At 50.2% G+C, this 27,648-nt stretch overlaps 2 protein-coding genes across 2 annotated transcripts in view; one reads left to right on the top strand and one right to left on the bottom strand.

The window, feature by feature from the left end:
- LOC147114457 (uncharacterized) overlaps positions 1 to 27,648 on the bottom strand; it is a 296,186-nt gene that overhangs the window by 162,164 nt on the left and 106,374 nt on the right. Inside the window, exon 3 of the mRNA XM_085993921.1 lies at positions 18,135 to 18,582. Coding sequence (XP_085850047.1) covers positions 18,135 to 18,582 — 448 coding nt within the window. The remainder of the gene's footprint in view (positions 1 to 18,134; positions 18,583 to 27,648) is intronic.
- LOC147114458 (uncharacterized) lies at positions 11,241 to 27,163 on the top strand. Its single transcript, XM_085992153.1, has 2 exons — positions 11,241 to 11,357; positions 24,258 to 27,163. The coding sequence occupies exon 2, from the start codon at positions 24,911 to 24,913 to the stop codon at positions 25,796 to 25,798; it is 888 nt and encodes a 295-aa protein (XP_085848279.1). The 5' UTR covers positions 11,241 to 11,357; positions 24,258 to 24,910; the 3' UTR covers positions 25,799 to 27,163.

The following is a 27,648-nucleotide window of genomic DNA, read 5'->3' as shown; positions in this document are numbered from 1 at the left end:
ACATAGACAGGCTAATTAAGTGGGCAGAAATTTGGCAGATGGAATATAATGTTGGAAAGTGTGAGGTTATGCACTTTGGCAGAAAAAATCAAAGAGCAAGTTATTATCTAAATGGAGAGAAACTGCAAAGTGCTACAGTACAAAGGGATCTGGGGGTCCTGGTGCATGAAACACAGAAGGTTAGTATGCAGGTACAGCAGGTGATCAGGAAGGCCAATGGAATCTTGGCTTTTATTGCAAGGGGGATGGAGTATAAAAGCAGGGCAGTCTTGCTTCAGTTATACAGGGTACTGGTGAGGCCACACCTGGAATATTGCGTACAGTTTTGGTTTCCATATTTAAGAAAAGATATACTTGCTCTCGAGGTGGTTCAGAGAAGGTTCACTCAGTTGATTCCAGAGATGAGCGTTTGACTTATGAGGATAGGTTGAGTAGGTTGGGCCTCTACTCATTGGAATTCAGAAGAATGAGAGGCGATCTTATCGAAACGTATAAGATTGTGAGGGGGCTTGATCGGGTGGATGCGGGGAGGATGTTTCCAATGATGGGTGAGACGAGAACTAGGGGGCATAATCTTAGAATAAGGGGCTGCCATTTCAAAACTGAGATGAGGAGAAACTTCTTCACTCAGAGGGTTGTAAATCTATGGAATTTGCTACCTCAGATAGCTGTGGAAGCTGTGATATTAAATAAATTTAAAATGGAGATAGACAGTTTCCTAACTGATAAGGGAATTAGGGGTTATGGGGAGCGGGCAGGGAAGTGGACGTGAGTCTAGATTCGGATCAGCCATGATCCTATTGAATGGCGGAGCAGGCCCAAGGGGCTGCATGGTCTACTTCTGCTCCTACTTCTTAAGTTCTTATGTTCTTTTTCTCTTCACATATCTATAAAAGCTTTTACAGTCAGTTGTTATGGCCTAGAAATTCAGTGGCCTTCGCCACCAGTTTGCGCCCAAAGAGGGCTTTTGCGCCACTGTGCAAACCTACCACGATATTTAGCGGGGCGCTAATGGCGGCATTAGCCATTAGCGCTGCGCCGCCACCGATGACATCATCGGTGTGGGCAGCGCTCCGCTATCGCCCTGCTGGCCATATTTGGTTGCCGCCACCTCCCCCGCGCCAGCCGCAAACAGCGACCGGTACACAGGGCCTACCTGTACCGGTAGTGGGGCGAGTTAAGGTGGAGGTGCGGCCGGCCGCTTTTTCGGCGGCCGCCTGCCCGCACCTCCTTCCCCGACCTCCTACACCACCACCCCCCCGCGGCATTGCCTGCTGTTTCCCGACAGCCCAGCACTTCTCCTTGGTGCCGGGCTCATTTGCCAGCACTCGCAAGCGGGGATCGCACTGTTGCAGGCACCTCCTCCTTAAGAATGAGAGGAAGGCCTGCAGTACCGCAGGCTGCCGTGCCGCAGCGGGTGGCGCTGCGGCACTTTACACGCCGATATTCAGTTTCAGCGCCCCAAGCGGGGCGCCGAAACCCTTGTTTAGCGGCCAGCTTCCACTTGGGGCACTGAAAGTGAATATCCCGCTGGTGCAAGTGGCTCTGCACGCAGCGGGAATTCCGGCGCCCAGGCGAGCTGGGCACCCCAAAGTGAATTTCTAGGCCTATGTTCCCTGAAATCTTACTCTCATATTCTATTTTCCCCTTCATAATTAATCCCTTTGTCCTCCTTTGTTGAATCCTAAACTGCTCCCAATCCTCAGGTTTACTGCTTTTTCTGGCCAATTTATATGTCCTCTCCTTGGATCTTATGCTATCCCTAATTTCCCTTGTTTGCCACGGTTGAGTCACCTTTTTTGTTTTATTTTTGTGCCAAACTGGGATGAAAAACTTCTGTAGTTCATCCATGTGGTCTTTGAATGTTTGCCATTGCCTATCCACCGTCAACCCTTTGAGTGACATTCCCCAATCAATCCTACCGAACTCGCTCCTCAGACAATCGTAGTTTCCTTTATTTAAATTTAGGACCCTAGTCTCTGAGTTAACAACTTCATTCTCCATCTTAATGAAGAATTCGAACATATTATGATCACTCCGACCCAAGGGGCCTTGTACAACAAGATTGCTAATTAATCCTTTCTCGTTACATAATATCCAGTCTAAGAGAATGATGGCCTGATCTCTGGTTGGTTCCTCAACATATTGGTCCAGGAAACCATCCCGTAAACACTCCAGGAATTCCTCCTCCACAGTAGAGGACATGAGAGGGGGGGAGTCCCTTTAAATGTGGAGTGGGTGGATGTCTCTTTAAATGTGGAGGGGGTGGGTGTCCCTTTAAATGTGGAGGGGGTGGATGTCCCTTTAAATGTGGAGGGGGTGGATGTCCCTTTAAATGTGGAGGGGGTGGGTGTCCCTTTAAATGTGGAGGGGGTGGATGTCCGTTTAAATGTGGAGGGGTGGGTGTTGTAATGAGCAGTAACACGTCATTCTAGAATGGTACACTAGGTGGAGCTGTATGTATATAAGATTGGGCTACCCACGATGCACTAGGCTACCCACAAGGCAGTAGTCAAGATGGATGCCTGTACACTAGTCCACATGGCTGAATAAATGACTCGCTCCAAGCTAGCTGTTAATAATGAAAACGTCTATTTTTTTATGAACATAACACGGTACCAGGAGTGGTAAAATCTGCTGAATATTGTGAAACGCGACATGGAGAATTTGAAGCCACTGGAGGGTTTGAAACTCATGGGGAATGTCCACTGCAATTGGTGGACTTTCAAACAACAATTCGAACTCTACATTGCTGCCATCGGGTTCGGTACGATGCCAGATGCAAGGAAAATAGCGTTGCTGCTTACGGTTGCAGGCCCACAGGCGATAGAGGCATTTAATACGTTTGTATTTGATCAAGAGGAGGACAGAGAAAAGATGGACGATGTGCTAAAGAAGTTTGATACACATTGTTCTCCCAAAAAGAACGAGACCTATGAGAGGTACATGTTCCGTTCACGGACACAACAGCGAAATGAGACTTTTGATAGCTTTGTGGCCGATCTGAAACTGAAAGCACAGACATGTAATTTCTCTGAGCTGAAAGCATCCATGATTCGTGACCAGATTGTGTTGGGTATTCATGATAAAAAGGTCAGGGAACGTTTGTTGAGAGAAACCGAACTAACATTGGAGGATGCTGTGAAAATATGCTATGCCAGTGAGCTAGCTCAGAACCACGCAAAGACTTTCAGTGAAATTAATAGTGATGCGACTGTAATGAGTGACTGTGCTGCTGTCGGTGCTGTGTCCTACAAAGGGAAGAAACGTGGGCAGAACAGATATGCAAAGCAATCGGAGGATGGAACTTTTAATTGTAAACGCTGTGGTTACAAACACCAGTCACGACAATGCCCAGCGTTTGGGAAAATATGCACAAAATGTAATGGAAAGAATCACTTTGCCAAACAATGCTTTTCAAAAGTAAAAACAAAGAAAGGGCAACAACTCAATGTGATTGAGGACACTGATTTAAGTGAGACATTTTTTGTAGGAATGGTGTCATGTGACAATATCGAAAAGGATACAGAAAATGTGCAGCCCTCAGGAATGGACAATGCTTAACATAAAGTGAATGCAGTAAAAGAGGACAAATAGATGATGCCACTGCAGGTAAATGGAGCATTAGTTACATTGAATCTAGACACTGGGGCAAAAGCAAACTTAATCAGTATGAGTGACATTAAAAATATGAAAGAAAAGCCCAAAATACAGAAAAAGTCAGTACTACTGAAGAACTATAATGGACAGAAAATAGATAGCTTAGGTGTATGCAGACTTAAAGTGACAGTCAAAGACAAAGTGCATCATCTCATGCTTTCTGTTGTGGCTGAAGGACTTGATTCACTACTAGGTGACAAAGCTTGTGAGGACTTAGAACTGGTCAAGAGAGTCTACCGTATAAACTGTGCCATAAGCAGACCAGATGAATCAATGAATTCTGTAGTGAGTAATTTCCAGGATGTGTTCAAAGGATTTGGAGTTCTACCATTCACTTACAAGATCCAGCTAAAGGAGGATGCTCAGCCAGTGGCACATGCTCCACGAAGAGTTCCAGCACCCCTGCGTGACCGGCTCAAGAAAGAACTGGACAGAATGACCACACTAGGAGTCATCAGGAAAGTCGAAGAGCCAACAGACTGGGTTAACTCCATGGTATGTGTAAAGAAAAAGAACAATGATCTAAGAGTATGCATGGATCCAAAGGGCTTAAATGCAAACATAAAACATGAGCACTACCAGATTCCCAAGCAAGAAGAAATCACCAGTGAAATGTCAGGTGCCAGATACTTCACAAAGCTCGATGCCTCACAAGGATTTTGGCAACTAAAACTGGATGAAGAGAGCACCAAATACTGTACGTTCAACACACCATTTGGCAGGTATTGTTTCCTCAGAATGCCTTTCGGGATAATATCTGCATCTGAAATCTTTCATAGAGCGATGGAACACATAATTGAAGGTCTGGAAGGAGTTCGGGCCTATGTTGATGACATCATCGTCTGGGGCTCCACACTGAAAGAACACAATGAGTGACTGACTAAAGTGCTACAGAGCATACGCCGGAATGGACTGAAGCTCAACAAAGCCAAATGTCAGTTTGGCATCCAGGAAGTCACTTTCCTAGGAGATAATCTATCTGGTAAAGGAATAGAGCCAGATATGGAAAAAGTGAACACCATACTCAACATGCCCCGACCCACTGACAAAAAAGGAGTGCTACGCATCATGGGAATGATAAACTTCATTGGAAAGTTCATTCCTAACTTGTCAGCCAAGACAGCCTGTCTGCGAGACCTGCTACATAAAACAAATGAGTTTACATGGACAGAAAGACATGAACAAGAGTGGATGAACCTCAAAACAGTGCTGACAACCACACCTGTACTCACCTTCTTTGACCCAACAAAAATAATCAAAGTGTCAACGGATGCATCAAAAGATGGCCTAGGCGCAGTCTTGCTAAAAGCAGAGGGTGAAGATTGGAAGCCTGTTGCCTATGCCTCCAGGTCTATGACTGATTCTGAGTGTCGATACGCCCAGATTGAAAAGGCTTGGTAGTTGGACTAGTTCGGGGGAGAGCAGCAGCGGAGGAGGAGCCCAGCTTAAAAACCGGCGCGAAGGCAGACGCCCGACCAGTTCGGGGGAGAGCAGCAGCGGAGGAGGAGCCCGGCTTAAAAACCAGCGTGAAGGCAGAGGCCCGACCAGTTCGGGGGAGAGCAGCAGCGGAGGAGGAGCCCGGCTTAAAAACCGGCGCGAAGGCAGAGGCCCGACCAGTTTGGGGGAGAGCAGCAGTGGAGGAGGAGCCCGGCTTAAAAGCCGGCGCGAAGGCAGAGGCCCGACCAGTTCGGGGGAGAGCAGCAGCGGAGGAGGAGCCCAGCTTAAAAACCGGCGCGAAGGCAGAGGCCCGACCAGTTCGGGGGAGAGCTGCAGCGGAGGAGGAGCCCGGCTTAAAAACCGGCGTGAAGGCAGAGGCCCGACCAGTTCGGGGGAGAGCAGCAGCGGAGGAGGAGCCCGGCTTAAATACCGGTGCGAAGGCAGAGGCCCGACCAGTTCGGGGGAGAGCAGCAGCGGAGGAGGAGCCCGGCTTAAAAACCGGCGCCAAGGCAGAGGCCCGACCAGTTCGGGGGAGAGCAGCAGCGGAGGAGGAGCCCGGTTTAAAAACCGGCGCGAAGGCAGAGGCCCGACCAGTTCGGGGGAGAGCAGCAGCGGAGGAGGAGCCCGGCTTAAAAACCGGCGCGAAGGCAGAGGCCTGACCAGTTCGGGGGAGAGCAGCAGCGGAGGAGGAGCCGGGCTTAAAAACCGGCGCGAAGGCAGAGGCCCGACCAAATCAACAGCAGAGGAGAGAGGTAAAAAGTAATCAGTGTGTGACGTCACCAGGGAGCAGGTAAGTGATTGGTTGGCGAGTATTTCTCTCTTTTCAATACAAGCTTGACTTCTGTGGTGTTAAATTTCTAGGGTCTCTGGTGTAGTGGGGACAGTTGGTAAATAAAGCGCCCTAGAGTATACATGTAACTGGGGTATTGAATACATTTTTAAATTAATTAAAGGAGTAAGTCATGGCAGGAGAGCTCAGACCCGTGTTCTGCTCCTCTTGCTCCATGTGGGAAATCAGGGACGCTGCCAGTGTCCCTGACGACCATGTGTGCGGGAAATGCATCCAGCTGCAGCTACTTGCAGACCGCATTGCGGCGCTCGAGCTGCGGGTGGATGAATTTTGGAGCATGCGCGATGCTGAGAGGCTCATGGATAGCACGTTTAGCGAGTTCACGCCTCAGGGTAGGGCAGCACAGGGGGTGACCATCAGGCGGAGCAACAAAGGCAGGCAGGTAGTGCAGGGAACCCCTGTGGACATCCCCCTTTCAAACAAGTATACCGCTTTGGATACTGTTGAGGGGGATGACTCACCAGGGGAAGGCAGCAGCAGCCAACTTCCTGGCACTGGGGGTGCTCCTGCTGCCCAGGAAGGGGGGAAAAAGAGTGGGAGAGCAATAGTGGTAGGGGATTCGATAGTAAGGGGAACAGATAGGCGTTTCTGTGGCTGTAGACGTGAATCCAGGATGGTTTGTTGCCTCCCTGGTGCCAGGGTCAAGGATGTCACTGAGCGGCTGCAGGGCATTCTGGAGGGGGAGGGTGAACAGCCAGTGGTCGTGGTCCACATTGGTACCAACGACATAGGTAAAAAGAGGGATGAGGTCCTGCATCAAGAATTTAGGGAGCTAGGTAACAGATTAAAGAGCAGGACCTCAAAGGTTGTAATCTCTGGATTACTCCCAGTGCCACGTGCTAGTAAGTATAGGAATGGGAGGATAGAGCAGATGAATGCGTGGCTAAAGAGTTGGTGTAGGGGGGAGGGTTTTACTTTCCTGGATCACTGGGCCTGCTTCTGAGAAAGGTGGGACTTGTACAAGTCGGACGGGTTGCACCTGAACCAGAGCGGGACAAATATCCTTGTGGGGAGGTTTGCTAGCACTGTTGGGGGGGGTTTAAACTAACTTGGCAGGGGGATGGGATACAGAGGGGAGCTGAAATAGGGGGGGATGTGCTGCCAATTATAGAGAAAAAAACAAGTCAGCTTGGTAGACAGGGCAAATATATAAGGGCAAGGCTGGATGGCATCTATTTTAATGCAAGGAGTCTTGCAAATAAGGTGGATGAACTGAAGGTGTTGATAAACACATGGGAGTATGATATTGTTGCTATCACGGAGACATGGTTGAGGGAAGGGCAAGACTGGCAGCTCAATATTCCGGGGTACAGAATCTTCAGGCGAGACAGAGGGGAGGTATAAGAGGAGGGGGTGTCGCAATATTAATTAAGGAGTCAATTACTGCAGTAAGGAGGGATGATATATTAGCAGGGTCCTCTAATGAGGCCATATGGGTGGAGCTTAAAAGCAAAAAGGGGGCAAGCACTTTGCTGGGAGTGTACTATAGGCCTCCAAACAGTCAGGGGGAGATAGAGGAACAGATATGTAGGCAAATCTCAGAGAAATGTGCAAATAATAGGGTAATAATAATGGGGGATTTCAACTTCCCCAATATTAACTGGGATAGTCAGAGTGTGAAAGGCTCAGAGGGTGTAGAATTCTTAAAGTGCATCCAGGAGAGCTTTTTGAGCCAGCATGTAGAAAGTCCTACAAGAGAGGGGGCGGTACTGGATCTAATTCTAGGGAATGTGGCCGGCCAAGTGGAAAAAGTGCTAGTAGGTGAGCACTTTGGTGATAGTGACCATAATATGGTAAGATTTAAGGTGTTCATGGAAAAGGACAGGGATGGGCTGGAAATAAATGTTCTAAACTGGGGGAAGGCCGATTTTAATAGGATAAGGCAGGATCTGGCCAAAATGGACTGGGATCAGCTACTTGTAGGAAAATCCGCATCGGAGCAATGGGAGGCTTTCAGAAGGGAGACTGAGATCATACAATGGCAACATGTTCCCGTAAAGGTCAAGGGTGGTTCCAAAAACCACAGGGAACCTTGGATGTCAGGGGATATACGAGAATGGATTAGGAAAAAAAGGAGGGCTTTTGGTCGATACAAAAGGCTAAAGACGGAGGAAGCCCTAGAGGAGTACAAAAAGTGCAGGGGGATACGTAAAAAAGAAATTAGGAGATCAAGGAGGGGCCATGAAATAACACTGGCGAGCAAAATAAAGGAAAATCCGAAGATGTTTTATAAGTATATTAAGGGTATGAGGATAACTAGGGAAAATATAGGGCCCATTAGGGACAAAAGTGGCAATCTGTGTGTGGAGCCGGAAGATGTAGGAGGGGTTCTAAATGAATTTTTTGCATCTGTTTTCACTATGGAGAAGGACGATGTAGACATAGAAATAGGGCGGGGGGACTGTGATATGCTCGAACATATTAACATCGAGAGGGAGGAGGTATTGGCGGTTTTAGCTGGCCTAAAAATGGATAAATCCCCAGACCCGGATGAAATGTATCCCAGGCTGCTGTGTGAGGCAAAGGAGGAGATTGCGGGGGCTCTAACACATATATTGAGGACCTCTCTGGCCACAGGGGATGTGCAGAGGACTGGAGAACAGCTAATGTAGTACCATTATTCAAGAAGGGTAGTAGGGAAAAATCGGGGAACTACAGGCCAGTGAGCCTAACATCAGTGGTAGGAAAATTATTGGAAAAAATCCTGAGGGACAAAATTTGTCTCCACTTGGAGAGGCAAGGATTAATCAGGGATAGTCAACATGGCTTTGTCAAGGGAAGGTCATGTCTGACTAATTTGATTGAATTTTTTGAGGGGGTGACTAGGTGTGTGGATGAGGGTAACGCAGTGGATGTGGTATACATGGATTTCAGTAAGGCCTTCGATAAAGTCCCGCACAGGAGACTGGTCAAGAAGGTAAGAGCCCATGGAATCCAGGGTGCCTTGGCACATTGGATACAAAACTGGCTTAGTGGCAGAAGGCAGAGGGTGATGGTCAAAGGTTGTTTTTGTGACTGGAAGCCTGTGGCCAGTGGGGTACCACAGGGATCGGTGCTGGGTCCCTTGCTGTTTGTGGTCTACATTAATGACTTGGATATGAATGTAAAGGGTATGATCAGTAAGTTCGCGGATGATACAAAAATTGGTAGGGTGGTAAATAGCGAGGAGGGTAGCCTCAGTCTGCAGGACAATATAGATGGGTTGGTCAGATGGGCGGAACAGTGGCAAATGGAATTTAACCCGGAAAAGTGCGAGGTGATGCACTTTGGGGGGACTAACAAGGCAAAGGAATACACAATGAATGGAAAGACCCTAGGTAAGACGGAGGGTCAGAGGGATCTGGGTGTGCAAGTACACAGATCCCTGAAGGCGGCGGAACAGGTGGATAAGGTCGTAAAAAAGGCATATGGGATACTTGCCTTCATTAGCCGAGGCATTGAATATAAGAGCAAGGAGGTTATGATGGAGCTGTATAAAACACTGCTTAGGCCACAGCTGGAATACTGTGTGCAGTTCTGGTCGCCACACTACAGGAAGGATGTGATTGCGTTAGAGAGGGTGCAGAGGAGGTTCACCAGGATGTTACCAGGGCTGGAGCGCTTCAGCTATGAAGAGAGACTGGGCAGATTGGGTTTTTTTTCCTTGGAGCAGAGGAGGCTGAGGGGGGACATGATTGAGGTGTACAAAATTATGAGGGGCATAGATAGGATGGATGCTGAGGAGCTTTTTCCCTTAGTAGAGGGGTCAATAACTAGGGGGCATAGATTCAAGGTAAAGGGCGGGGGGTTTAGAGGGGATTTGAGAAAGAACTTTTTCACCCAGAGGGTGGTTGGAGTCTGGAACTCACTGCCTGAAAGGGTTGTGGAGGCAGAAACCCTCACAACATTTAAGAAGCATTTGGATGTGCACTTGAAATGCCATAGCATACAAGGCTATGGGCCAAATGCTGGAATATGGGATTAGATTAGACAGGGCTTGATGGCTGGCGCGGACACGATGGGCCGAAGGGCCTCTATCCGTGCTGTATTACTCTATGACTCTATGACTCTATGACTCTAAAAGTTCCATGGCTACATATATGGACTTCCCACCTTCACAGTTGAGACAGACCACTGCCCACAGGTTGCCATCATAAAAAAAAAACCTGAATGAGATGTCTCCAAGGATTCAACGACTCATGATGAAGCTGCAAAGATATGACTTTGAACTGATCTACACACCAGGCAAATACATAGTGTTAGCAGATGCACTATCCCAAGCACCCACAATGAGTCATGTGAGCTCTACTGCGGAAGACGTGGATGTTCACGTGAGTATGGTCACTGCTGCGCTGCCCGTGTCAGACACAAAATCAAAGCAAATAGCAGAAGAAACAGTAAAAGATACAGTATTACAAACAGTAATAGAGAACTTTCATCATGGTTGGCCAAAAGGTTCCTGTCCAAAGTACTATCACATTAGGTCAGAGTTGAGTGTCGCAAGTGGACTATTACTAAAACAAAACAGAATAGTCATTCCACAGGCTTTACGTCAAGACATGCTCAAAAGGATTCATGAGGGACACCTCGGAATTGAAAAATGCAAAAGGAGAGCAAGAGACACTGTTTATTGGCCTGGCATAAATAAGGACATTGAGAACATGATAGGCAAATGTGAGACATGTCAGAAACTATCCAAGAGCAAATCGATGACAATGCCGCAACTGAATCTTATGACTCACCACCAGAACAATCTAACACAAAAACACATACAGGCTCTCATGAAAACACATCAGACTTACCTGTGCTGAGAAGATCCACACGTGAAGTAAAAAAGCCTGATAGACTTAATCTTTGAGTACAAAGAAAACTACATTGAAAATGTATTGACTGTTGTGAAGATGTTTATGTCATTATGTATGATTGATATTGATTTTGTTTAACCTCTAAGGAAGGGGGATGTAATAATCAGTAACATGTCATTCTAGAATGGTACACTAGGTGGAGCTGTATGTATATAAGAGTGGGCTACGCACGATGCACTAGGCTACCCACAAGGCAGTAGTCAAGATGGATGCCTGTACACGAGTCCACATGGCTGAATAAATGACTAGCTCCAAGCTAGCTGTTCATAATGAAAACGTCTATTATTTATGAACATAACAGGTGTCCCTTTAAATGTGGAGGGGGTGGGTGTCCCTTTAAATGTGGAGGGGGGTGGGTGTCCCTTTAAATGTGGAGGGGGTGGGTGACCCTTTAAATGTGGAGAGCCGGGGCCGCGCATGCTCATTCGGCCCCCTCACCACAACACCAGGCTGCCAGTGCGCTTGCGTGGGGCCTCCGGGGAGCAGGTGGAAGGCCGGGCCCGGGGAAGAGGCGGAATCAGCGGCTGGGGTGAAGTAAAGTGTTTGGGGAATCGATTTAACTCGAGGTGAGGGGGGAGCGGAGAGCGAGATTATAAAGTAAAATATGAGAAAAACCAAACCTGAGAGTCAGGCGGGCGGGCGGGACCTCCGCGGACGCCGAACGGAGCGGGGGGGGGAGGAGTGAGCCGGAGCAATGTGATGCTGACTGACGGGAGCGCTGACCAATAGGAAGAGGGCTGAGCTGGGAGGACTGAACTGGGCGGCCTGGTCCTCCAACCAAAGACGGCGCGGCAAGGGGGCGGGGCCTTCCTCCCCGGCACTGAGGCTGGGGCCCGGTTGTGACGTCATCACAGGAAGAGGCCCAATCAGGTGGATGGAGGCCCGACCCGGCCTGTGACTGATGGGAGCTCTGACCAATAGGACGAGGGCTGCGGTGGGAGGACTGAACTGGACGGCGGGTCCTCCAACCATTGGCGGCGCGGCAAAGGGGTGGGGCCTCCTCCAGCTCAGGTGCGCTGGGGTCGATTGTGACTCGCTGTCCCCAGATGAGAGCAGCTCAGTCAGCACAGAGCTGGGACTGGAATCTGGAAGAGGGGCCGCAGGCAGCACAGAGCTGGGGCTGGAATCTGGGAGAGGGGCTGCAGTCAGCACAGAGCTGGGGCTGGAATCTGGGAGAGGGGCCGCAGTCTGCACAGAGCTGGGGCTGGAATCTGGGAGAGGGGCCGCAGTCAGAACAGAGCTGGGGCTGGAATCTGGGAGAGGGGTCGCAGTCAGCACAGAGCTGGGGCTGGAATCTGGGAGAGGGGCCGCAGGCAGCGGGCCGGCCAAAGGGGCAGAAGCTTCACAATGCAAGCTTCTTTGAAATGCAAAATTGTTTCCAACACGCAGCCTGGGTCACTCTGCAAAAAAAACTGTTTAACAATTCATCATAACTCCCCTGCTTTAGGGGAGGCGTAGAGTGCAAAAAGCAAGGAAGTTATGATGAAACTGTGTAAAAGACTGGAGTCAGCTGTGGCTCAGTGGATAGCAGAGTCAGAAGGTTGTGGGTTCAAATCCCGCTCCAGGGACTTGAGCATATAAAGCGAGGTTGACACTCCAGTGTGGTGCTGAGGGAGCGCCGCACTGTCGGAGGGGCAGTGCTGAGGGAGTGCCACACTGTCGGCGGGGTGGTACTGAGGGAGCGCCGCACTGTCGGAGGGGCAGTACTGAGGGAGCGCCAGGCTGTCGGAGGGGCAGTACTGAGGGAGCACTGCACTGTCGGAGGGGCAGTACTGAGGGAGTGCTGCACTGTCGGAGGGGCAGTACTGAGGGAGCATTGCACTGTCGGAGGGGCAGTACTGAGGGAGCACTGCACTGTCGGAGGGGCAGTACTGAGGGAGCGCTGCACTGTCGGAGGGGCAGTACTGAGGGAGCGTCGCACTGTCGGAGGGGCCGAACTGAGGGAGCGCTGCACTGTCGGAGGGGCAGTACTGAGGGAGTGCCACACTGTCGGAGGGGCAGTACTGAGGGAGCGCTGCACTGTCAGAGGGGCAGTACTGAGGGAGCGGCGCACTGTCGGAGGGGCAGTACTGAGGGAGTGCCACACTGTCGGAGGGGCAGTACTGAGGGAGCACTGCACTGTCGGAGGGGCAGTACTGAGGGAGCACTGCACTGTCGGAGGGGCAGTACTGAGGGAGCGTCGCACTGTCGGAGGGGCAGAGCTGAGGGAGCACTGCACTGTTGGAGGGGCAGTACTGAGGGAGCGCCGCACTGTCGGAGGGGCAGTACTGAGGGAGCGCTGCACTGTCGGAGGGGCAGTACTGAGGGAGTGCTGCACTGGTGGAGGGGCAGTACTCAGGGAGCACCGCACTGTCGGCAGGGCGGTACTGAGGGAATGCTGCACTGGCGGAGGAGCAGTACTGAGGGAGCGCCGCATTGTCGGAGGGGCAGTACCGAGGGAGCGCCGCACTGTCGGCAGGGTGGTACTGAGGGAGCGCCGCACTGTCGGAGGGGCAGTACTTAGGGAGCGCAGCACTGTCAGAGGGGCAGTACCGAGGGAGCACTGCACGGTTGGAGGGGCAGTGCTCAAGGAGCGCTGCTCCATCGGAGGGGCAGTACTGCGGGAGCGCCGCACTGTCGGAGGGGCACCAATGAAGTAGCGCTGCAGTGTCGGAGGAGCCGTCCGACAGATGAGACGTTAAACTGAGGCCCCCATCTGCCCCCTCAGGTGGATGTAAAAGGTCCTCTGGTACTATTTCGAATAAGTTATCCCCGGTGTTTTGAGCCCAATATTTACCCCTCAATCAACATGACGATAAAACAGATTATCTGGTCATTATCACGTTGCTGTTTGTGGGAGCTTGCTGTGCGCAAATTGGCTGCCGCGTTTCCCACATTACAACAGTGACTACACTTCAAAAGTACTTCATTGGCTGTAAAGCACTTTGGGACGTCCGGTGGTCATGAAAGGTGGTTAAGAAGGCAAATGGTATGCTGGCCTTCATTACAAGAGGGTTTGAGTACAGGGGTAAAGAACTCTTACTCCAATTATATCTTCTTCTTAGGCAGTCCCTCGGAACCAAGGATGACTTGCTTACACATTAACAATGAGTTCTCAGGTGACTGATAAGTCCAATGCGGGACCTACAGTCTCTGTCACAGGTGGGGCAGATGGTGGTTGAAGGGGCGGGTGGGTGGGTGCTTGGGTTGACGTGCGCTCCTTCCGCTGTTTGCGCTTGGCTTCCACTTGCTCCCGGCGAAGGGACTCGAGGTGTTCGGCGCCTTCCCGGAAGCTTCTCCTCCACTTTGTGAGATCTTGGGCCAGGGATTCCCAGCTATCGGTGGGGATGTTGCACTTTTTCAAGAAGGCTTTGAGGGTGTCCTTTTAGCGTTTCCTCTGCTCACCTGGGGATCACTTGTCGTGCCGGAGCTCCGAGTAGAGCGCTTGTTTTGGGAGTCTCGTACCGGCATGCGGACAATGTGACCCGTCCATCGGAGCTGATCGAGCGTGGTCAAAGCTTTGATGCTGGGGATGTTGGCCTGAGTGAGAACACTGCCGTTGGTGCGCCTATCCTGCCAATGAATTTGCAGGATCTTGCGGGGGCTGCGCTGCTGGTACCTCTCCAGTGCACCTCAAATCACTGGAGAGGTAGCACCAACACTGCCTCCAATTAGATAGGGCCTTGGTGAGACCATACCTGGAGTACTGGGTACAATTTTGGTCTCCTTACCTAAGGAAGGATATACTTGCCATAGAGGGAGTGCAACGAAGGTTCACGAGATTGATTCCTGGGATGGCGGGACTGTCGTATGAGAATAGATTGAGTAAACTAGACCTGTATTTTCTTGATTTCAGAAGAATGAGAGTGGATCTCATTGAAGCATACAAAATTATTACACGGCTTGATAGGGTGGATGCTGGGAGAATGTTTCCCTTGGCTGGGGAGTCTAGAACCAGGGGCCACAGCCTCAGGATAAAGGGTAGGCCATTCAGGACTGAGATGAGAAGACATTTCTCCACACAGAGGCTGGTGAATCTTTGGAATTCTCTACCCCAGAGGGCTGTGGAGGCTCAGTCATTGGGTATATTCAAAACTGAGATCGATAGATTTCTGACTAGTAAGGGCATCAAGGGATATGGCGATAGGGCCGGTGAATGGAGTTGAGGCAGAAGATCAGCCATGATCTCATTGAATGGCGGAGCAGGCTCGAAGGGCCCAGTGGCCGACTCCTGCTCCTATTTCTTATGTTCTTATAAATGCAAGTCTATCTTTCTTCCTTATTGTGTCCAATTCTGGGCACCGCACTTTAGGAAGGATGTGAAGGCCTTAGAGAGGCTGCAGAAAAGATTTACCAGAATGGTACCAGGGATGAGGGACTTCAGTTATGTGGAGAGACTGGAGAAGCTGGGGTTGTTCTCCTTAGAGCAGAGAAGGTTGAGAGGAGATTTGATGGAGGTGTTCAAAATCGTGAGGGGGTCTGGACAGAGTAGAATGAGGGAAACTGTTCCCATTGGCAAAAGGCTCGAGAACCAGAGGACACAGATTTAAGGTGATTGTCAGAAGGTCCAAAGGCTCCTCACAGCTTACTGTCCCACCTAGCTTTGTATCATCAGCAAACTTGGATACATTACACTCGGTCCCTTCATCCAGGTCATTAGTATAGATTGTAAATAGCTGAGGCCCCAACACTGATCCACGTGGCACCCCACTAGATATAGCCTGCCAACCTGAAAAAGATCTGTTTATCCCTGCTCTCTGTTTTCAGTCCGTTAACCAATCCTCTATCCATGCTACTATATTACCCCCAACCCCATGAGCCCTAATCTTGTGTAATAACCTTTTATGTGGCACCTTATCGAATGCCTTTTTGAAATCCAAATATACTACATCCACTGTTTCCCCTCTATCTAAAATGCTAGTTACATCCTCAAAAAACTCGAATAAATTTGTCAAACACGATTTCCTTTTCATAAAACCATGTTGACTCTGCCTAATCATGTTATGATTTTCTAAGTGACTTGATACCACTTCCTTAACAATGGATTCCAGCATTTTCCCGATGACTGATGTAGCTTTGAAAAGCTCTTGCAATAATGTGTCCGTGACTACACAAACCACTCTGGGTACAGGTATATTGTGCATCAGTAAAACAGATTTATTAAACATTAAACATCCGGTACAAAGAAGTAGTACTTAACAAGAAGATAGTCGCAGTCTGTTCGTTCAAACCCCGGCGTTCCTTCCGAGTGAGCGCCGCAAGTCTCCTGATGTATCTTGCTGTGCTCCATTGACCCATGCGCGCTTCCTTGGGATCATGCTGTGTTCTGTTGACCGAAGCTCCTATCAATCTCTGGTTACACGGTGCGCGCTTTCAATGTTCAAATCCTGTATCTTTATACCCTTTTCCCTCTCGTTTTGCCTACGTGGCAGTAATTAATCCTCTAACACCTGGTAAAAAGTCTTGCTCCCTCGTTACCCATCTTATGACCTTGTTTGATCCTTCTGACTTTTTCTCTCTGCATAACAAAGTACCCTTATCTCAGATGTTCACTTTTCACAGACCACTTCCTAGAATGTTGACAAAACAGTCTGTCCATCCTATAGCTGGACCAATGAAGGATGTCGCCAACTCTTATCTATCTCTCTAGTTTTTATCTCTTTAAGCATAATATTGCTGAATTCCTCATCTCCATAAACTTAGCACAACATTCCGTTACTTCAGTAATTTTAAACAGAGGTTTTTAGTCAGGTTGGCATAATCCCATCCTGCTTTGCTCTCAGCCATTCTCCATTTTATACAGGCTTTTAGGATCTTAACATACAATTTCACATATTATAGTTATATAAAAATGGCTATAGAATCTTAATAATGTTTACTAAATCCTACAGGTACACCCTATCCTACATATCCCTACCTTGAGGGCGAGGCATTTGCTGACCCCTCCAAACTAAAACCTTACATGTGGATTATTTTTCTTCCGTTTATGTAACTCTAGCATGTTCTGGGCTGTGATCATATTTAAATGTGATTGGGCATTGGACTTTAAGTGTTTCAGGTAGCAGGTGTAGAATAGTAAGCACATCATTACTACAAGTTGGGATATGACCAGTACATGGGAAATTATCCTAATCCAATGAGGAATTTCCATGTTTGTCCCTATGTTGTCTTATTAGTCCGAACAATTTTTGACTCCTTACCTTGTGACATTTGTGTTTAACTGGGTAGATCTTAAACAAACTTCTGATCTTACATAGTTCAAAGTTTTACTACATGGGTTACATATCTCAAATACAAAATCATTACAAGTTGGAGAACAACCAGAGCGTGTGAAATAATACGAGCCTAAGGGCATGCTGATGTATTAAGCCCAATATCCCACCAGTGTGTGTTGTCCCTTATGCTTTCAATTTCAATATCTATTCTCCAGTTGTCTTGCTCCAAAACATAAAAAATGCTTTAGGGAGGAGTTCAGTCATATCATGAGCTCACTGAAACCCTCAAACAATAGGGGAATGTCGGGTCTGAACTGTGCCACATAACTGTGCAGCTCCTACTTAAAAACGTGTTGGTTGATGGGACAGGTCCTGTTAGACCCGTAAAGCATGATAGTTGTGGTGGTAGTGACACAGGAGGCACCACCAAAATCACCTCATACTGGATTCGTACTGGTTTTTCCCACGCTCTGTTACCTACAAAACACAATTATTACAGTCACAGTTAATTTCAGTCTTACAATCATTTCAAGCGACATTACAGTTTCACATCTACTTCCTGATCTTCCAAGTCGAGATCCTTTCTCCCTTCCGTTTTTCAAAATAGCGGCCACGGGATCATTTACACCCACCTGAGAGGGCAGACGGGGCAGCGGTTTAACGTCAAATCCGAAAGATGGCACCTCTGACAGGGCAGCTCACCCTCAGTACTGCCCTGGAGTGTCAGCCTAGATTACGTGCTCAAGTCTCCAGAGTGCGACTCAAACCCATGACCTTCTGACTCTGGAGGTGAGAGTGTCGCCCACTGAACCGAGGCTGACCCCTCTTAAACTCCAGCCTAGTTACTGGGGTTATTATCAGCATCTTCAAACTGCCCCCACGCCCCCCAACCCCCTAATTGCCATTATTAACACAGAACAGTCCTTCATGTGATTAACAGCAGAATGGGACCAGTGCGCTCAGGTGTGAACCCGCTAGTGTTTCAGCAGGTGAGTTGAACTGGTGAATCGCTTTTCACACACTGAGCAGGGGAACGGCCTCTTCCCGGTGTGGGCGAACTGGTGTTTCCGAAGATTGGATGAGCGCGTAAACCTCATCCCGCAGTGAGAGCAGCTGAATGGCCTCTCCCCGGTGTGGATGTGTCAATGCTTCTCCAGGCCCTTTGAGCATTTGAAATTCTTGTCACAGTCGGAACATTTAAATGGCCTCTCATCAGTGTGAACCAGCTGGTGTTCCGGCAGAGAGTCGGAACGTGTGAATCCTTTCCCGCACTCGGAGCAGGTGAACGGCCTCTTGTCAGTGTGAACTCGCTGGTGCAGCTGCAGATAGGAGGGACGAGTGAATCCTTTCCCGCACTCAGAGCAGGAGAACGGCCTCTTGTCAGTGTGAACTCGCTGGTGTTCCCGCAGAGTGGAGGGACGAGTGAATCCTTTCCCGCACTTGGAGCAGGTGAATGACTTCTCGTCAGTGTGAACTCGTTGGTGTATCAGCAGAGCGGAGGGACGAGTGAAACCTTTCCCGCACTCGGAGCAGGTGAACGGCCTCTCATCAGTGTGAACTCGCTGGTGTTCCTGCATAGTGGAGGGACGAGTGAATCCTTTCCCGCACTCGGAGCAGGTGAATGGCCTCTCGTCAGTGTGAACTCGCTGGTGTTCCCACAGAGAGGTGAGATGAGTGAATCCTTTCCCGCACTCGGAGCAGGTGAACGGCCACTCGGCAGTGTGAACTCGCTGGTGCAGCCGAAGAGAGGAGGGACAAGTGAATCCTTTCCCGCACCTGGAGCAGGAGAACGGCGTCTCGTCAGTGTGAACCAGCTGGTGCCTCAGCAGGGTGGAGGAGAGTGTGAATCCCTTCCCACACACGGAGCAGGTGAATGGCCTCGCCCCGGTGTGAACTCGCTGGTGCTGTATCAGTTCGCTGGATCTTCTGAAGCCCTTCTTGCAGTCGGAGCACTGAAAAGGTCTCTTATTGGTGTGAACACACTCGTGTATCAACAGGTGGCAAGACTGGTTAAACCTCTTCTCACAGTGAGAGCAGGCGAACGCTTCTCCCCGGTGTGAACTCGCTGGTGTCTCAGCAGGGCGGATTGTTGAGTGAATCCCTTCCCACACACGGAGCAGGTGAACGGCCTCTCCCCGGTGTGATCTCGCTGGTGTGCCCTCAGGGAGCCTGAATGAGTGAATCCCTTCCCACACACGGAGCAGGTGAACGGCCATTTCACGGAGTGACTGCGTTGATAAGTCTCCAGCTCGGAGCGGCAACTGAATCCCTTCCTGCATTCCTGACATTTGCACGGACTCTCCTCGCTTTGGTTACACTTGTGCCTTCCCAGGCTGCACCTTCGATTGAATCCACGTCCACACACAAGACACGTGTGCAGTTTGTCTGCACTCTGATTGCTGCTTTCTGCTTCCATATGTCGATGATACTCAGCTCCTGATGAATCGAGTGACTCTGTCAGATCTTCGTGTGAAGTTTGCGTTAAGCTGCCCATCAGCAATTCCTCCCCTTGCAAGAGACAGTGAAAGAGGTTTATATAAGTAATTAATGTAAATACAGGAGAGAAAATAAAGAAAGACTGGCCTTTATACAGCGCCTTTCACGACCAATGGATTTACAACCAATGAAGTACTTTTTGAAGTGTAGTCGCTGTTGTAATGTGGAAATACTGCAACCAATTTGCATGATAAATAATGGCCAGGACAGCAGGGATAACTCTCCTGCCCTTCTTCGAAATAGTGGGATTGTTTATGTCCACCTGAACGTCTCATCCAAAAGACAGCCCTCCGACAGTGCTGCGCTCCCTCAGTACTGCCCCTCCGCCAGTGCGGCGCTCCCTCAGTACTGCCCCTCCCACAGTGCGGCGCTCCCTCAGTACTGCCCCTCCGACAGTGCGGCGCTCCCTCAGTACTGCCCCTCCGACAGTGCGGCGCTCCCTCAGTACTGTCCCTCCAACAGTGTGGTGCTTCCGCAGTACTGCCCCTCCGACAGTGCAGAGCTCCCTCAGTACTCCCCATCTGACAGTGCGGCGCTCCCTCAGCACCGCACTGGAGTGTCAGCCTCGCTTTATGCGCTCAAGTCCCTGCAGCAGGATTTGAACCCACAACCTTCTGACTCTGCTATCCACTGAGCCACAGCTGACTCCAGTCTTTTACACAGTTTCATCATAACTTCCTTGCTTTTGCACTCTACCCCTCTCCTAAAGTAGGGGAGTTATGATGAATTGTGAAACAGTTTTTTTTGCAGAGTGAACAAGGCTGTGCGTAGGAAACAATTGTGCATTTGAAAGAAGCTTGTATTTTGAAGCTTGTGACCCTTTGCCAGGCCCGCTGCCTGCGGCCCCTCTCCCAGATTCCAGCCCCAGCTCTCTGCTGACTGCGGCCCCTCTCTAAGATTCCAGCCCCAGCTCTGTGCTGCCTGTGGCCCCTCTCCCAGATTCCCGCCCCAGCTCTGTGCTGCCTGTGGCCCATCTCCCAGATTCCAGCCCCAGCTCTGTGCTGACTGTGGGCCCTCTCCCAGATTCCAGCCCCAGCTCTGTGCTGCCTGCGACCCCTCTCCCAGATTCCAGCCACAGCTCTGTGCTGACTGAGCTGCTCTCACCTGGAGACAGCGCGTCACAATCGGCCCCTGCGCACCTGAGCTGGAGAAGAGGCCCCGCCCCCTTGCTGCACCGCCATTGGTTGGAGGACCAGGCCACCCAGTTCAGTCCTCCCAGCTCAGCCCTTTTCCTATTGGTCAGCGCTCCCGTCAGTCAGAATCACATTGCTCCGGCTCACTCCGCAACCCCGCGCGGCTCAATCTGCTCCAGCCGGCGTCCGCGGAGGTTCCGCCCGCCCGCCCAACTCTCAGGTTTGTTTTTTCTCCTATTTTACTTTATAATCTCACTCTCCGCTCCCCCCTCACCTCAATTTAAATCAATTCCCCAACATTTTACTTTACCCCGGCCGCTGATTCCGCCTCTTCCCCGGGCCCGGCCTTCTGTCTGCTCCCCAGAGGCCCCGCGCAGGCGCACTGGCAGCCTCGTTTTGTGGTGAGGCCGAATGAGCATGCGCGGACCCGCCTCTCCACATTTAAAGGGACACCCACCCCCTCCACATTTAAATGGACACCCACCCCCTCCACATTTAAAGGGAAACTCACCCCCTCCACATTTAAAGGGACACCCACCCCCTCCACATTTAAAGGGACACCCACCCCCTCCACATTTAAAGGGACACCCACCCCCTCCACATTTAAAGGGACACCCACCCCCTCCACATTTAAAGGGACACCCACCCCCTCCGCACTTTAAGGGACACCCACCCCCTCCGCATTTAAAGGGACACCCACCCCCTCCACATTTAAAGGCACACCCACCCCCTCCATATTTAAAGGGACACCCACCCCTTCCACATTTAAAGGGACACCCACCCCCTCCGCATTTTAAGGGACACCCACCCCCTCTGCATTTAAAGGGACACCCACCCCCTCCACCTTTAAAGGCACACTCACCCCCTCCATATTTAAAGGGACACCCACCCCTCTCCACACTCTCAGGGCAGGCACAGCACGGGTTAGATACAGAGTAAAGCTCCCTCTACACTGTCCCATGAAACACTCCCAGGGCAGGTACAGCATGGGTTTGATACAGAGTAAAGCTCCCTCTACACTGTCCCATCAAACACTCTCAGGGCAGGTACAGCACGGGTTAGATACAGAGTAAAGCTCCCTCTACACTGTCCCATCAAACACTCCCAGGGCAGGTACAGCACGGGTTAGGTACAGAGTAAAGCTCCCTCTACACTGTCCCATCAAACACTCCCAGGGCAGGTACAGCACAGGTTAGATACAGAGTGTCAGCCATGGCTCAGGCAGCAGCACTCTCGCCTCTGAGTCAGAAGGTTGTGGGTTGAAGTCCCACTCCAGAGACTCGAGTCTAAAACTCTGTGCTGCCCCTCCAGTGCAGTGCTGAGGGAGTAAAGCCCAGTGCAGAGTAAAGTTCCCTCTGCACTGCTCCACTAACAGGCCTGAGCCCCCAAACTCAGAAGAGCGCCCTCTGCTGCATTCCACTTGTCTCAGCAGCAGGAGAAGCAGGCAGCGGAAGTCCCGCCCCTCGGACACCCCGATTGGTTGGAGGACCCGCCGCCACCTCAGTCCTCCAAGCTCCGCCCGCTCTCTCACTATTGGTTGGAGCTCCCGTCAGTCACCGCCGCGGAATTTATGACGTGCCCCAGTCCGGCTCCCTGCAGAAGACAAGGGGCTGCGGCCGCTCAATCTGCTCCGCTCGGTGCCGGGAGGGTGCTGGGATGGTGCGGTTTGTATTTTCTTTTTGTTTATCTCCCCGCCTGCGCTTCTCTCCGCTATATATAAAGAACCCCTGATAAAACTCACTTTCCGCCGGTGATCTGCGCAGGCGTGGTAGCAGCTCACCCTCTGGAGCGGGGCCTGGTGGTGCATGTGGAGTAGAGGGAGGGGACGGGGCCTGTTCAGAGCCCGCGCTCCCCTTGGAGCGGTGCATGTGCAGTAGGGGGAGGGGGCGGGGCCTGTTCAGAGCTCACCTCCAACAATGAGAACAACAACTTGTATTTCTATGAAAGAGAGGCGGAGAGGTTCAGAGAGGGAATTCCAGAGCTTAGGGCCGAGGCAACAGAAGACACGGCCACTGATGGTGCAGCGATTATAATCAGGGATGCTCAAGAGGGCAGAATTGGAGGAGCGCAGATGTCTCGGGGGGGAGGAGGTTGTTTTCTTTGAAACCGAGGAGGCTGAGGGGAGACCTGATTGAGGTGTATAAAATGCTGAGGGGCTGAGATAGGAAGGACCTATTTCCCTTGGCAGAGGGGTCCACAACCAGGGGGCATAGATTTAAAGTAATTGGTCAGAGGTTTAGAGGGGATTTGAGGAGAAATGTTTTCACCCAGTGGTTGGTGAGGGTCTGGAACTCACTGCCTGACAGGGTGGTAGAGGCAGAAACTCTCATCACATTTGAAAAGGTACTTGGATGTGCACTTGAAGTGCCGTAACCTACAAGGCTATGGACCAAGAGCTGGAAAGTGGGATTAGTGTGGATAGCACTTAGTCGGCCGGCATGGACAAGATGGGCCGAATGGCCTCCTGTGCTGTAAATTTCTGTGATTCTATCGCGGGGGGCGGGTGTTTGTGAGGCTGAAGGGAATAACTAAGATAGGGAGGGGCGAGGCCATGGAGGGATTTGAAAACAAGGATGAGAATTTTGAAATCGAAGCATTGCTTAACCGAGAGCCAATGTAGGTCAGCGGGCACAGGGGTGATGGGTGAACGGGACTTGGCATTGAGTTACGACACGGGTAGTTTTGGATCACCTCAAGTTTACATAGGGTAGAATGTGGGAGGCCAGCCAGGAGTGTGTTGGAATAGTCGAGTCGAGAGGTAACAAAGGCCCGGGTGAGGGTTTCAGCAGCGGATGAGCTGAGGCAGGGGTGGAGATGGGCGATGTTACGGAGGTGGAAGTGGGCGGTCTTTGATATGCTGCGGATATGTGTTCGGAAGCTCATTTCAGGGTCAGATATGACACCAAGGTTGTGAACAGTGTGGTTCAGCCTCAGACAGATGTTAGGGAGAGGGATGGAGTCAGTGGCTAGGGAACGGAGTTTGTGGCAGGGACTGAAAACAATTGCTTCAGTCTTCCCAATATTTAATTGGAGAAAATTTCTGCTCACCCAGAACCGGATTAGAGATCATGGAGGTGTCGTGACAAGTGGTGGTGAGGTAGAGCTGGGTGTCGTCAGCGTACATGTGGAAACTGAGGCTGTGTTTTCAGATGATGTCGCCAAGGGGCAGCAATTAGATGAGAAATAGGAGGGGCCCAAGGATAGATCCTTGGGGGACACCAGAGGTAACGATGCGGGAGCGGGAAGAGAAGCCGTTGCAGGTGATTCTGTGGCTACGATTAGATAGATAAGAATGGAACCAGGGGAGTGCAGTCCCACCCAGCTGAACGATGGTGGAGAGGCATTGGGAGAAGGATGGAGTGGTCAACCATGTCAAAGGCTGCAGACAAGTCAGGAAGGACGAGGAGGGATAGATTACCTTTGTCACAGTCACAAAGGATGTCATTTGATAAGACTTTGATGGGACTTGAGTTGACTTCAGGGCCAAGTCAGTGAGATGGATTGGGCTGTTTCTGGCCCGCTGGTTACTGTGGGCACGGCTGGATGTTAGTGGGACCGGCTCTGCCCTGTTTGTTCTTTCAGGGGAAAAAAGCCAAAAAAGTTCCTGCTCCCCCCCCTTACCCTTTCTACGTTCCTTTTACAGGGTTTTAGAAGTGGAGCATTTACAGACCGGAAGCTCAAACCAAACATCACGTCAAGATCTGAGAGTTACATGATTCCTCAGGACCTGATTCAGTCGGCCCTCCAATCTGCTGGCACACGGTGAGTTCACACTGGGGAGAGAACTTTTAAATGTTCTGAAAGAGCTTCAAAATCTACAAGTACCTGAAGCAAGACCAGTGGCCACACACTGGGGGAAACCCGGGACCCGTGTGTGGGAAGGGATTCACTCAGCCATCCGCTCCAATGATACACCAACAAATTCACACTAGGGAGAGACCTTTAACCTGCTCCGTGTGTGGGAAGGGATTAATTGCATCATCTGTGCTGCTGAGACACCAGCTTGTCCACACCGATGTGAGACCGTTGACCTGCTCTGTGGTTTTGAAGTGATTTTCTCATTCTGCCACCCTCCTGAGACACCAGCTTGTTCACATTAAATGTTCCGACTGTGGGAAGAGATTTAAAAGGTCCCAGGATCTGAAGAGACACCAGCTGGAGAGAGCAGGAGAGATTCTGTTCACCTGCTCCCTGTGTGGGAAGAGATTCCCTCGGTCCTCGAATCTGCTGGCACACCAGCGAGTTCACACAGGGGAGAGGCCGGTGAAACATTCTGACTGTGGGAAAAGCTTTCAAATGTCCCAGGAGCTGAAGGGACACCAGCTGGAGAGAGCAGGAAAGAGGCCATTCACCTGCTCTGTGTGTGGGAAGGGATTCACTCGGCCATCCCACCTACTGACACACCAGCGAGTTCACACTGGGGAGTGTCCGTTCACCTGCTCCGTGTGTGGGAAGGGATTCACTCAGTTATCCCACCTGTTGAGACACCAGGGATATCACACTGATGAGAGATCATTTAACTGTTCTGCCTGTGGGAAGAGCTTTAAAACCTCTGGGGAACTGAAGGTACACCAGCGAGTTCACACCGATCAGAGACCATTTACATATTCTGTCTGTGGGATGAGCTTTAAAAGCTCCAGGAATCTGAACGGACACCAGCGAGTTCACACTGGGGAGAGGCCATTCACTTGCTCCGTGTGTGGGAAGGGATTCACTCGGTCATCCCACCTGTTGATGCACCAGCGAGTTCACACTGATGAGAGACCATTTAAATGTTCTGACTGTGGGAAGAGCTTTAAAACCTCTGGGGATCTGAAACAACACCAGCGAGTTCACACCGATGTGAGACCGTTTACATGTTCTGTCTGTGGGAAGAGCTTTAAAAGCACTGGGATTTTGAATGGACACCAGCGAGTTCACACTGGGGAGAGGCCGTTCACCTGCTCCGTGTGTGGGAAGGGATTCACTCAGTCATCCCACCTGCTGACACACCAGCAAGTTCACACTGATGAGAAACCATTTAAAAGTTCTGACTGTGGTAAGACATTTATATGTTCAAAGGGCCTGAAGAGACACCAGCTGGAGAGAGAAGGAAAGAGACTGTTCACCTGCTCTGTGTGTGGCATAGGATTCACCCGGTCATCGCACCTACTGAGACACCAGCGAATTCACATTGTTCTGTAGCGCAGAGCCCCGGAGACAGCTGGGGTGACATGAACATGGAATGGATGAACGTTTTATAAATTCTTGTACTGCTGTTTAATCTTTAAGGTTGTTGTGCTGATGATTCCCTTCTTTTGACAGTTCATGGTGTTACATAGAATGTACAGCACAGAAACAGGCCATTCGGCCCAACTGGTCCATGCCACTGTTTATGCCCCACACCCACCCTACTTCAATTAACCCGGTCAACACATCCTCCCATTCCTTTCTCCCTGTGCTGTGCATTGAGTGCTGCTAGAGTTTGGTAAGAGGGATAAAAGTCATTTAAGTGTATTTTGTGAATTTAATGTGTTAAAAAGTTAATTATTTGAAGTGTGTTTAATTTTTAAGTGTATATTAAACTGTTGGGGAGTTTAAACCGGAAGTAGAATCCGGGTATAAAAGGGGCGGGACTAGTGCTTGTGCACGGAGTGCTGTGCATTGAGTGCTGCTAGAGTTTGGTAAGAGGGAGAAAAGTCATTTTAGTGTATTTTGTGAATTTTAGTGTGTTAAAAAGTTAATTATTTGAAGTGTGTTTAATTTTTAAGTGTATATTAAACTGTTGGGGAGTTTAAACCGGAAGTAGAATCCGGGTATAAAAGGGGCGGGACTAGTGCTTGTGCACAGAGTGCTGTGCATTGAGTGCTGCTACAGTTTGGTAAGAGGGCGAGTTCAGGCAAGTGGGAGGTGAGGGTCTGTTTTTTGTTCTGTTTTGTTCCCCACTCCCAGGCTTAGACAGCACTGCGGAAGCGGAGCAGCGAGACGAGTCAACCAAACAGTTTCCACAGACATTATTCAAGGAGGAGGTTGGTGATCAGCTGGTTGGTTGGTTTTCTTCCTTCTCTTTTATTCCTTTAAGTTGGTAAGTCTTATTGAATAGTGGTGTAATAGTATCATCTATATCGGGGCAGAGGGTCTTCATAACTAATAGTAATAAATTTAATTAATTACATAGATATGGGTGAACAGGTGGTGTGTCACTGTTGCAAAATGTGGGAGCTGGTGGACCCCATTGAGGCTCATGGTGATTACATTTGCGATAAGTGTTTGCTGCTAGAGGAACTCAAGCTCCATGTTAAAGAGCTTGAGACCGAGCTTCAGACACTGCGACCCATCAGGGAGGGGGAGAAGTTCCTGGACTCTATGTTTCAGGAGGTGGTCACACCTGTGGTGTATGTAACCTGTTCCACCTTAAGAGAACTTAAGCCTGTTCCACCTGAAGAGATGTACTACTTTCTCTGGCTGCTGTATACGTAATACCGGTGGTGACCACCGGTATATAAGCACTGTGTAGTAATATTGTATTTTAGTATAGTCCTGACCTCCAACCAGTAAAGACCTGTTGAACTTTAATCTTGTAGTCTGTGTTAGTAATTACAACTAGAACTCACAGACTTAACAGTGGCGACGAGTCCGATTCTTACCCTGCGGCAGTTTATATCCACAGCGGCTTCGTCCACAGAACGGACATCGAAGAGAGGCTTCCATCCTCATCACCCTGCTGGAAGACATGGCGCGCGGCAGACATCGAGAAACCAGAGTGCAGAAGACATCCTGAACTCGAAGCCTCCATCAGCGGCTGTCAGCTATCTTCTTTCTTCCTCGGTGGTGGGTAAGCCGGGCAGCGACGCGACCAGAAAGTCGGCCGCGTTGGCTGTACAGACGGGGAGGGAAGACGGAGGAATAAGGGCGGCGAGATCGATCGCGACTGGAGATAAGGGCCGGGCCGCATTCGGGCTAAAAAGGTGCAGCGTCTGGGGCAACTGAAGGCGCGAGAGCCGCGGTGAAGCGGAGACAGCGTCGGGGGACGGGTGAAGACCGCCAAGCGCGGG

This window comes from Somniosus microcephalus, chromosome 7 (assembly GCF_052327205.1).
Source record: "Somniosus microcephalus isolate GS21.2 chromosome 7, FLI_Smic_1.0, whole genome shotgun sequence".
Lineage (NCBI taxonomy): Eukaryota > Metazoa > Chordata > Chondrichthyes > Squaliformes > Somniosidae > Somniosus > Somniosus microcephalus.
Note: the sequence above shows the minus strand (reverse complement) of the source record. Positions and strands in the feature narration are given on the sequence as shown.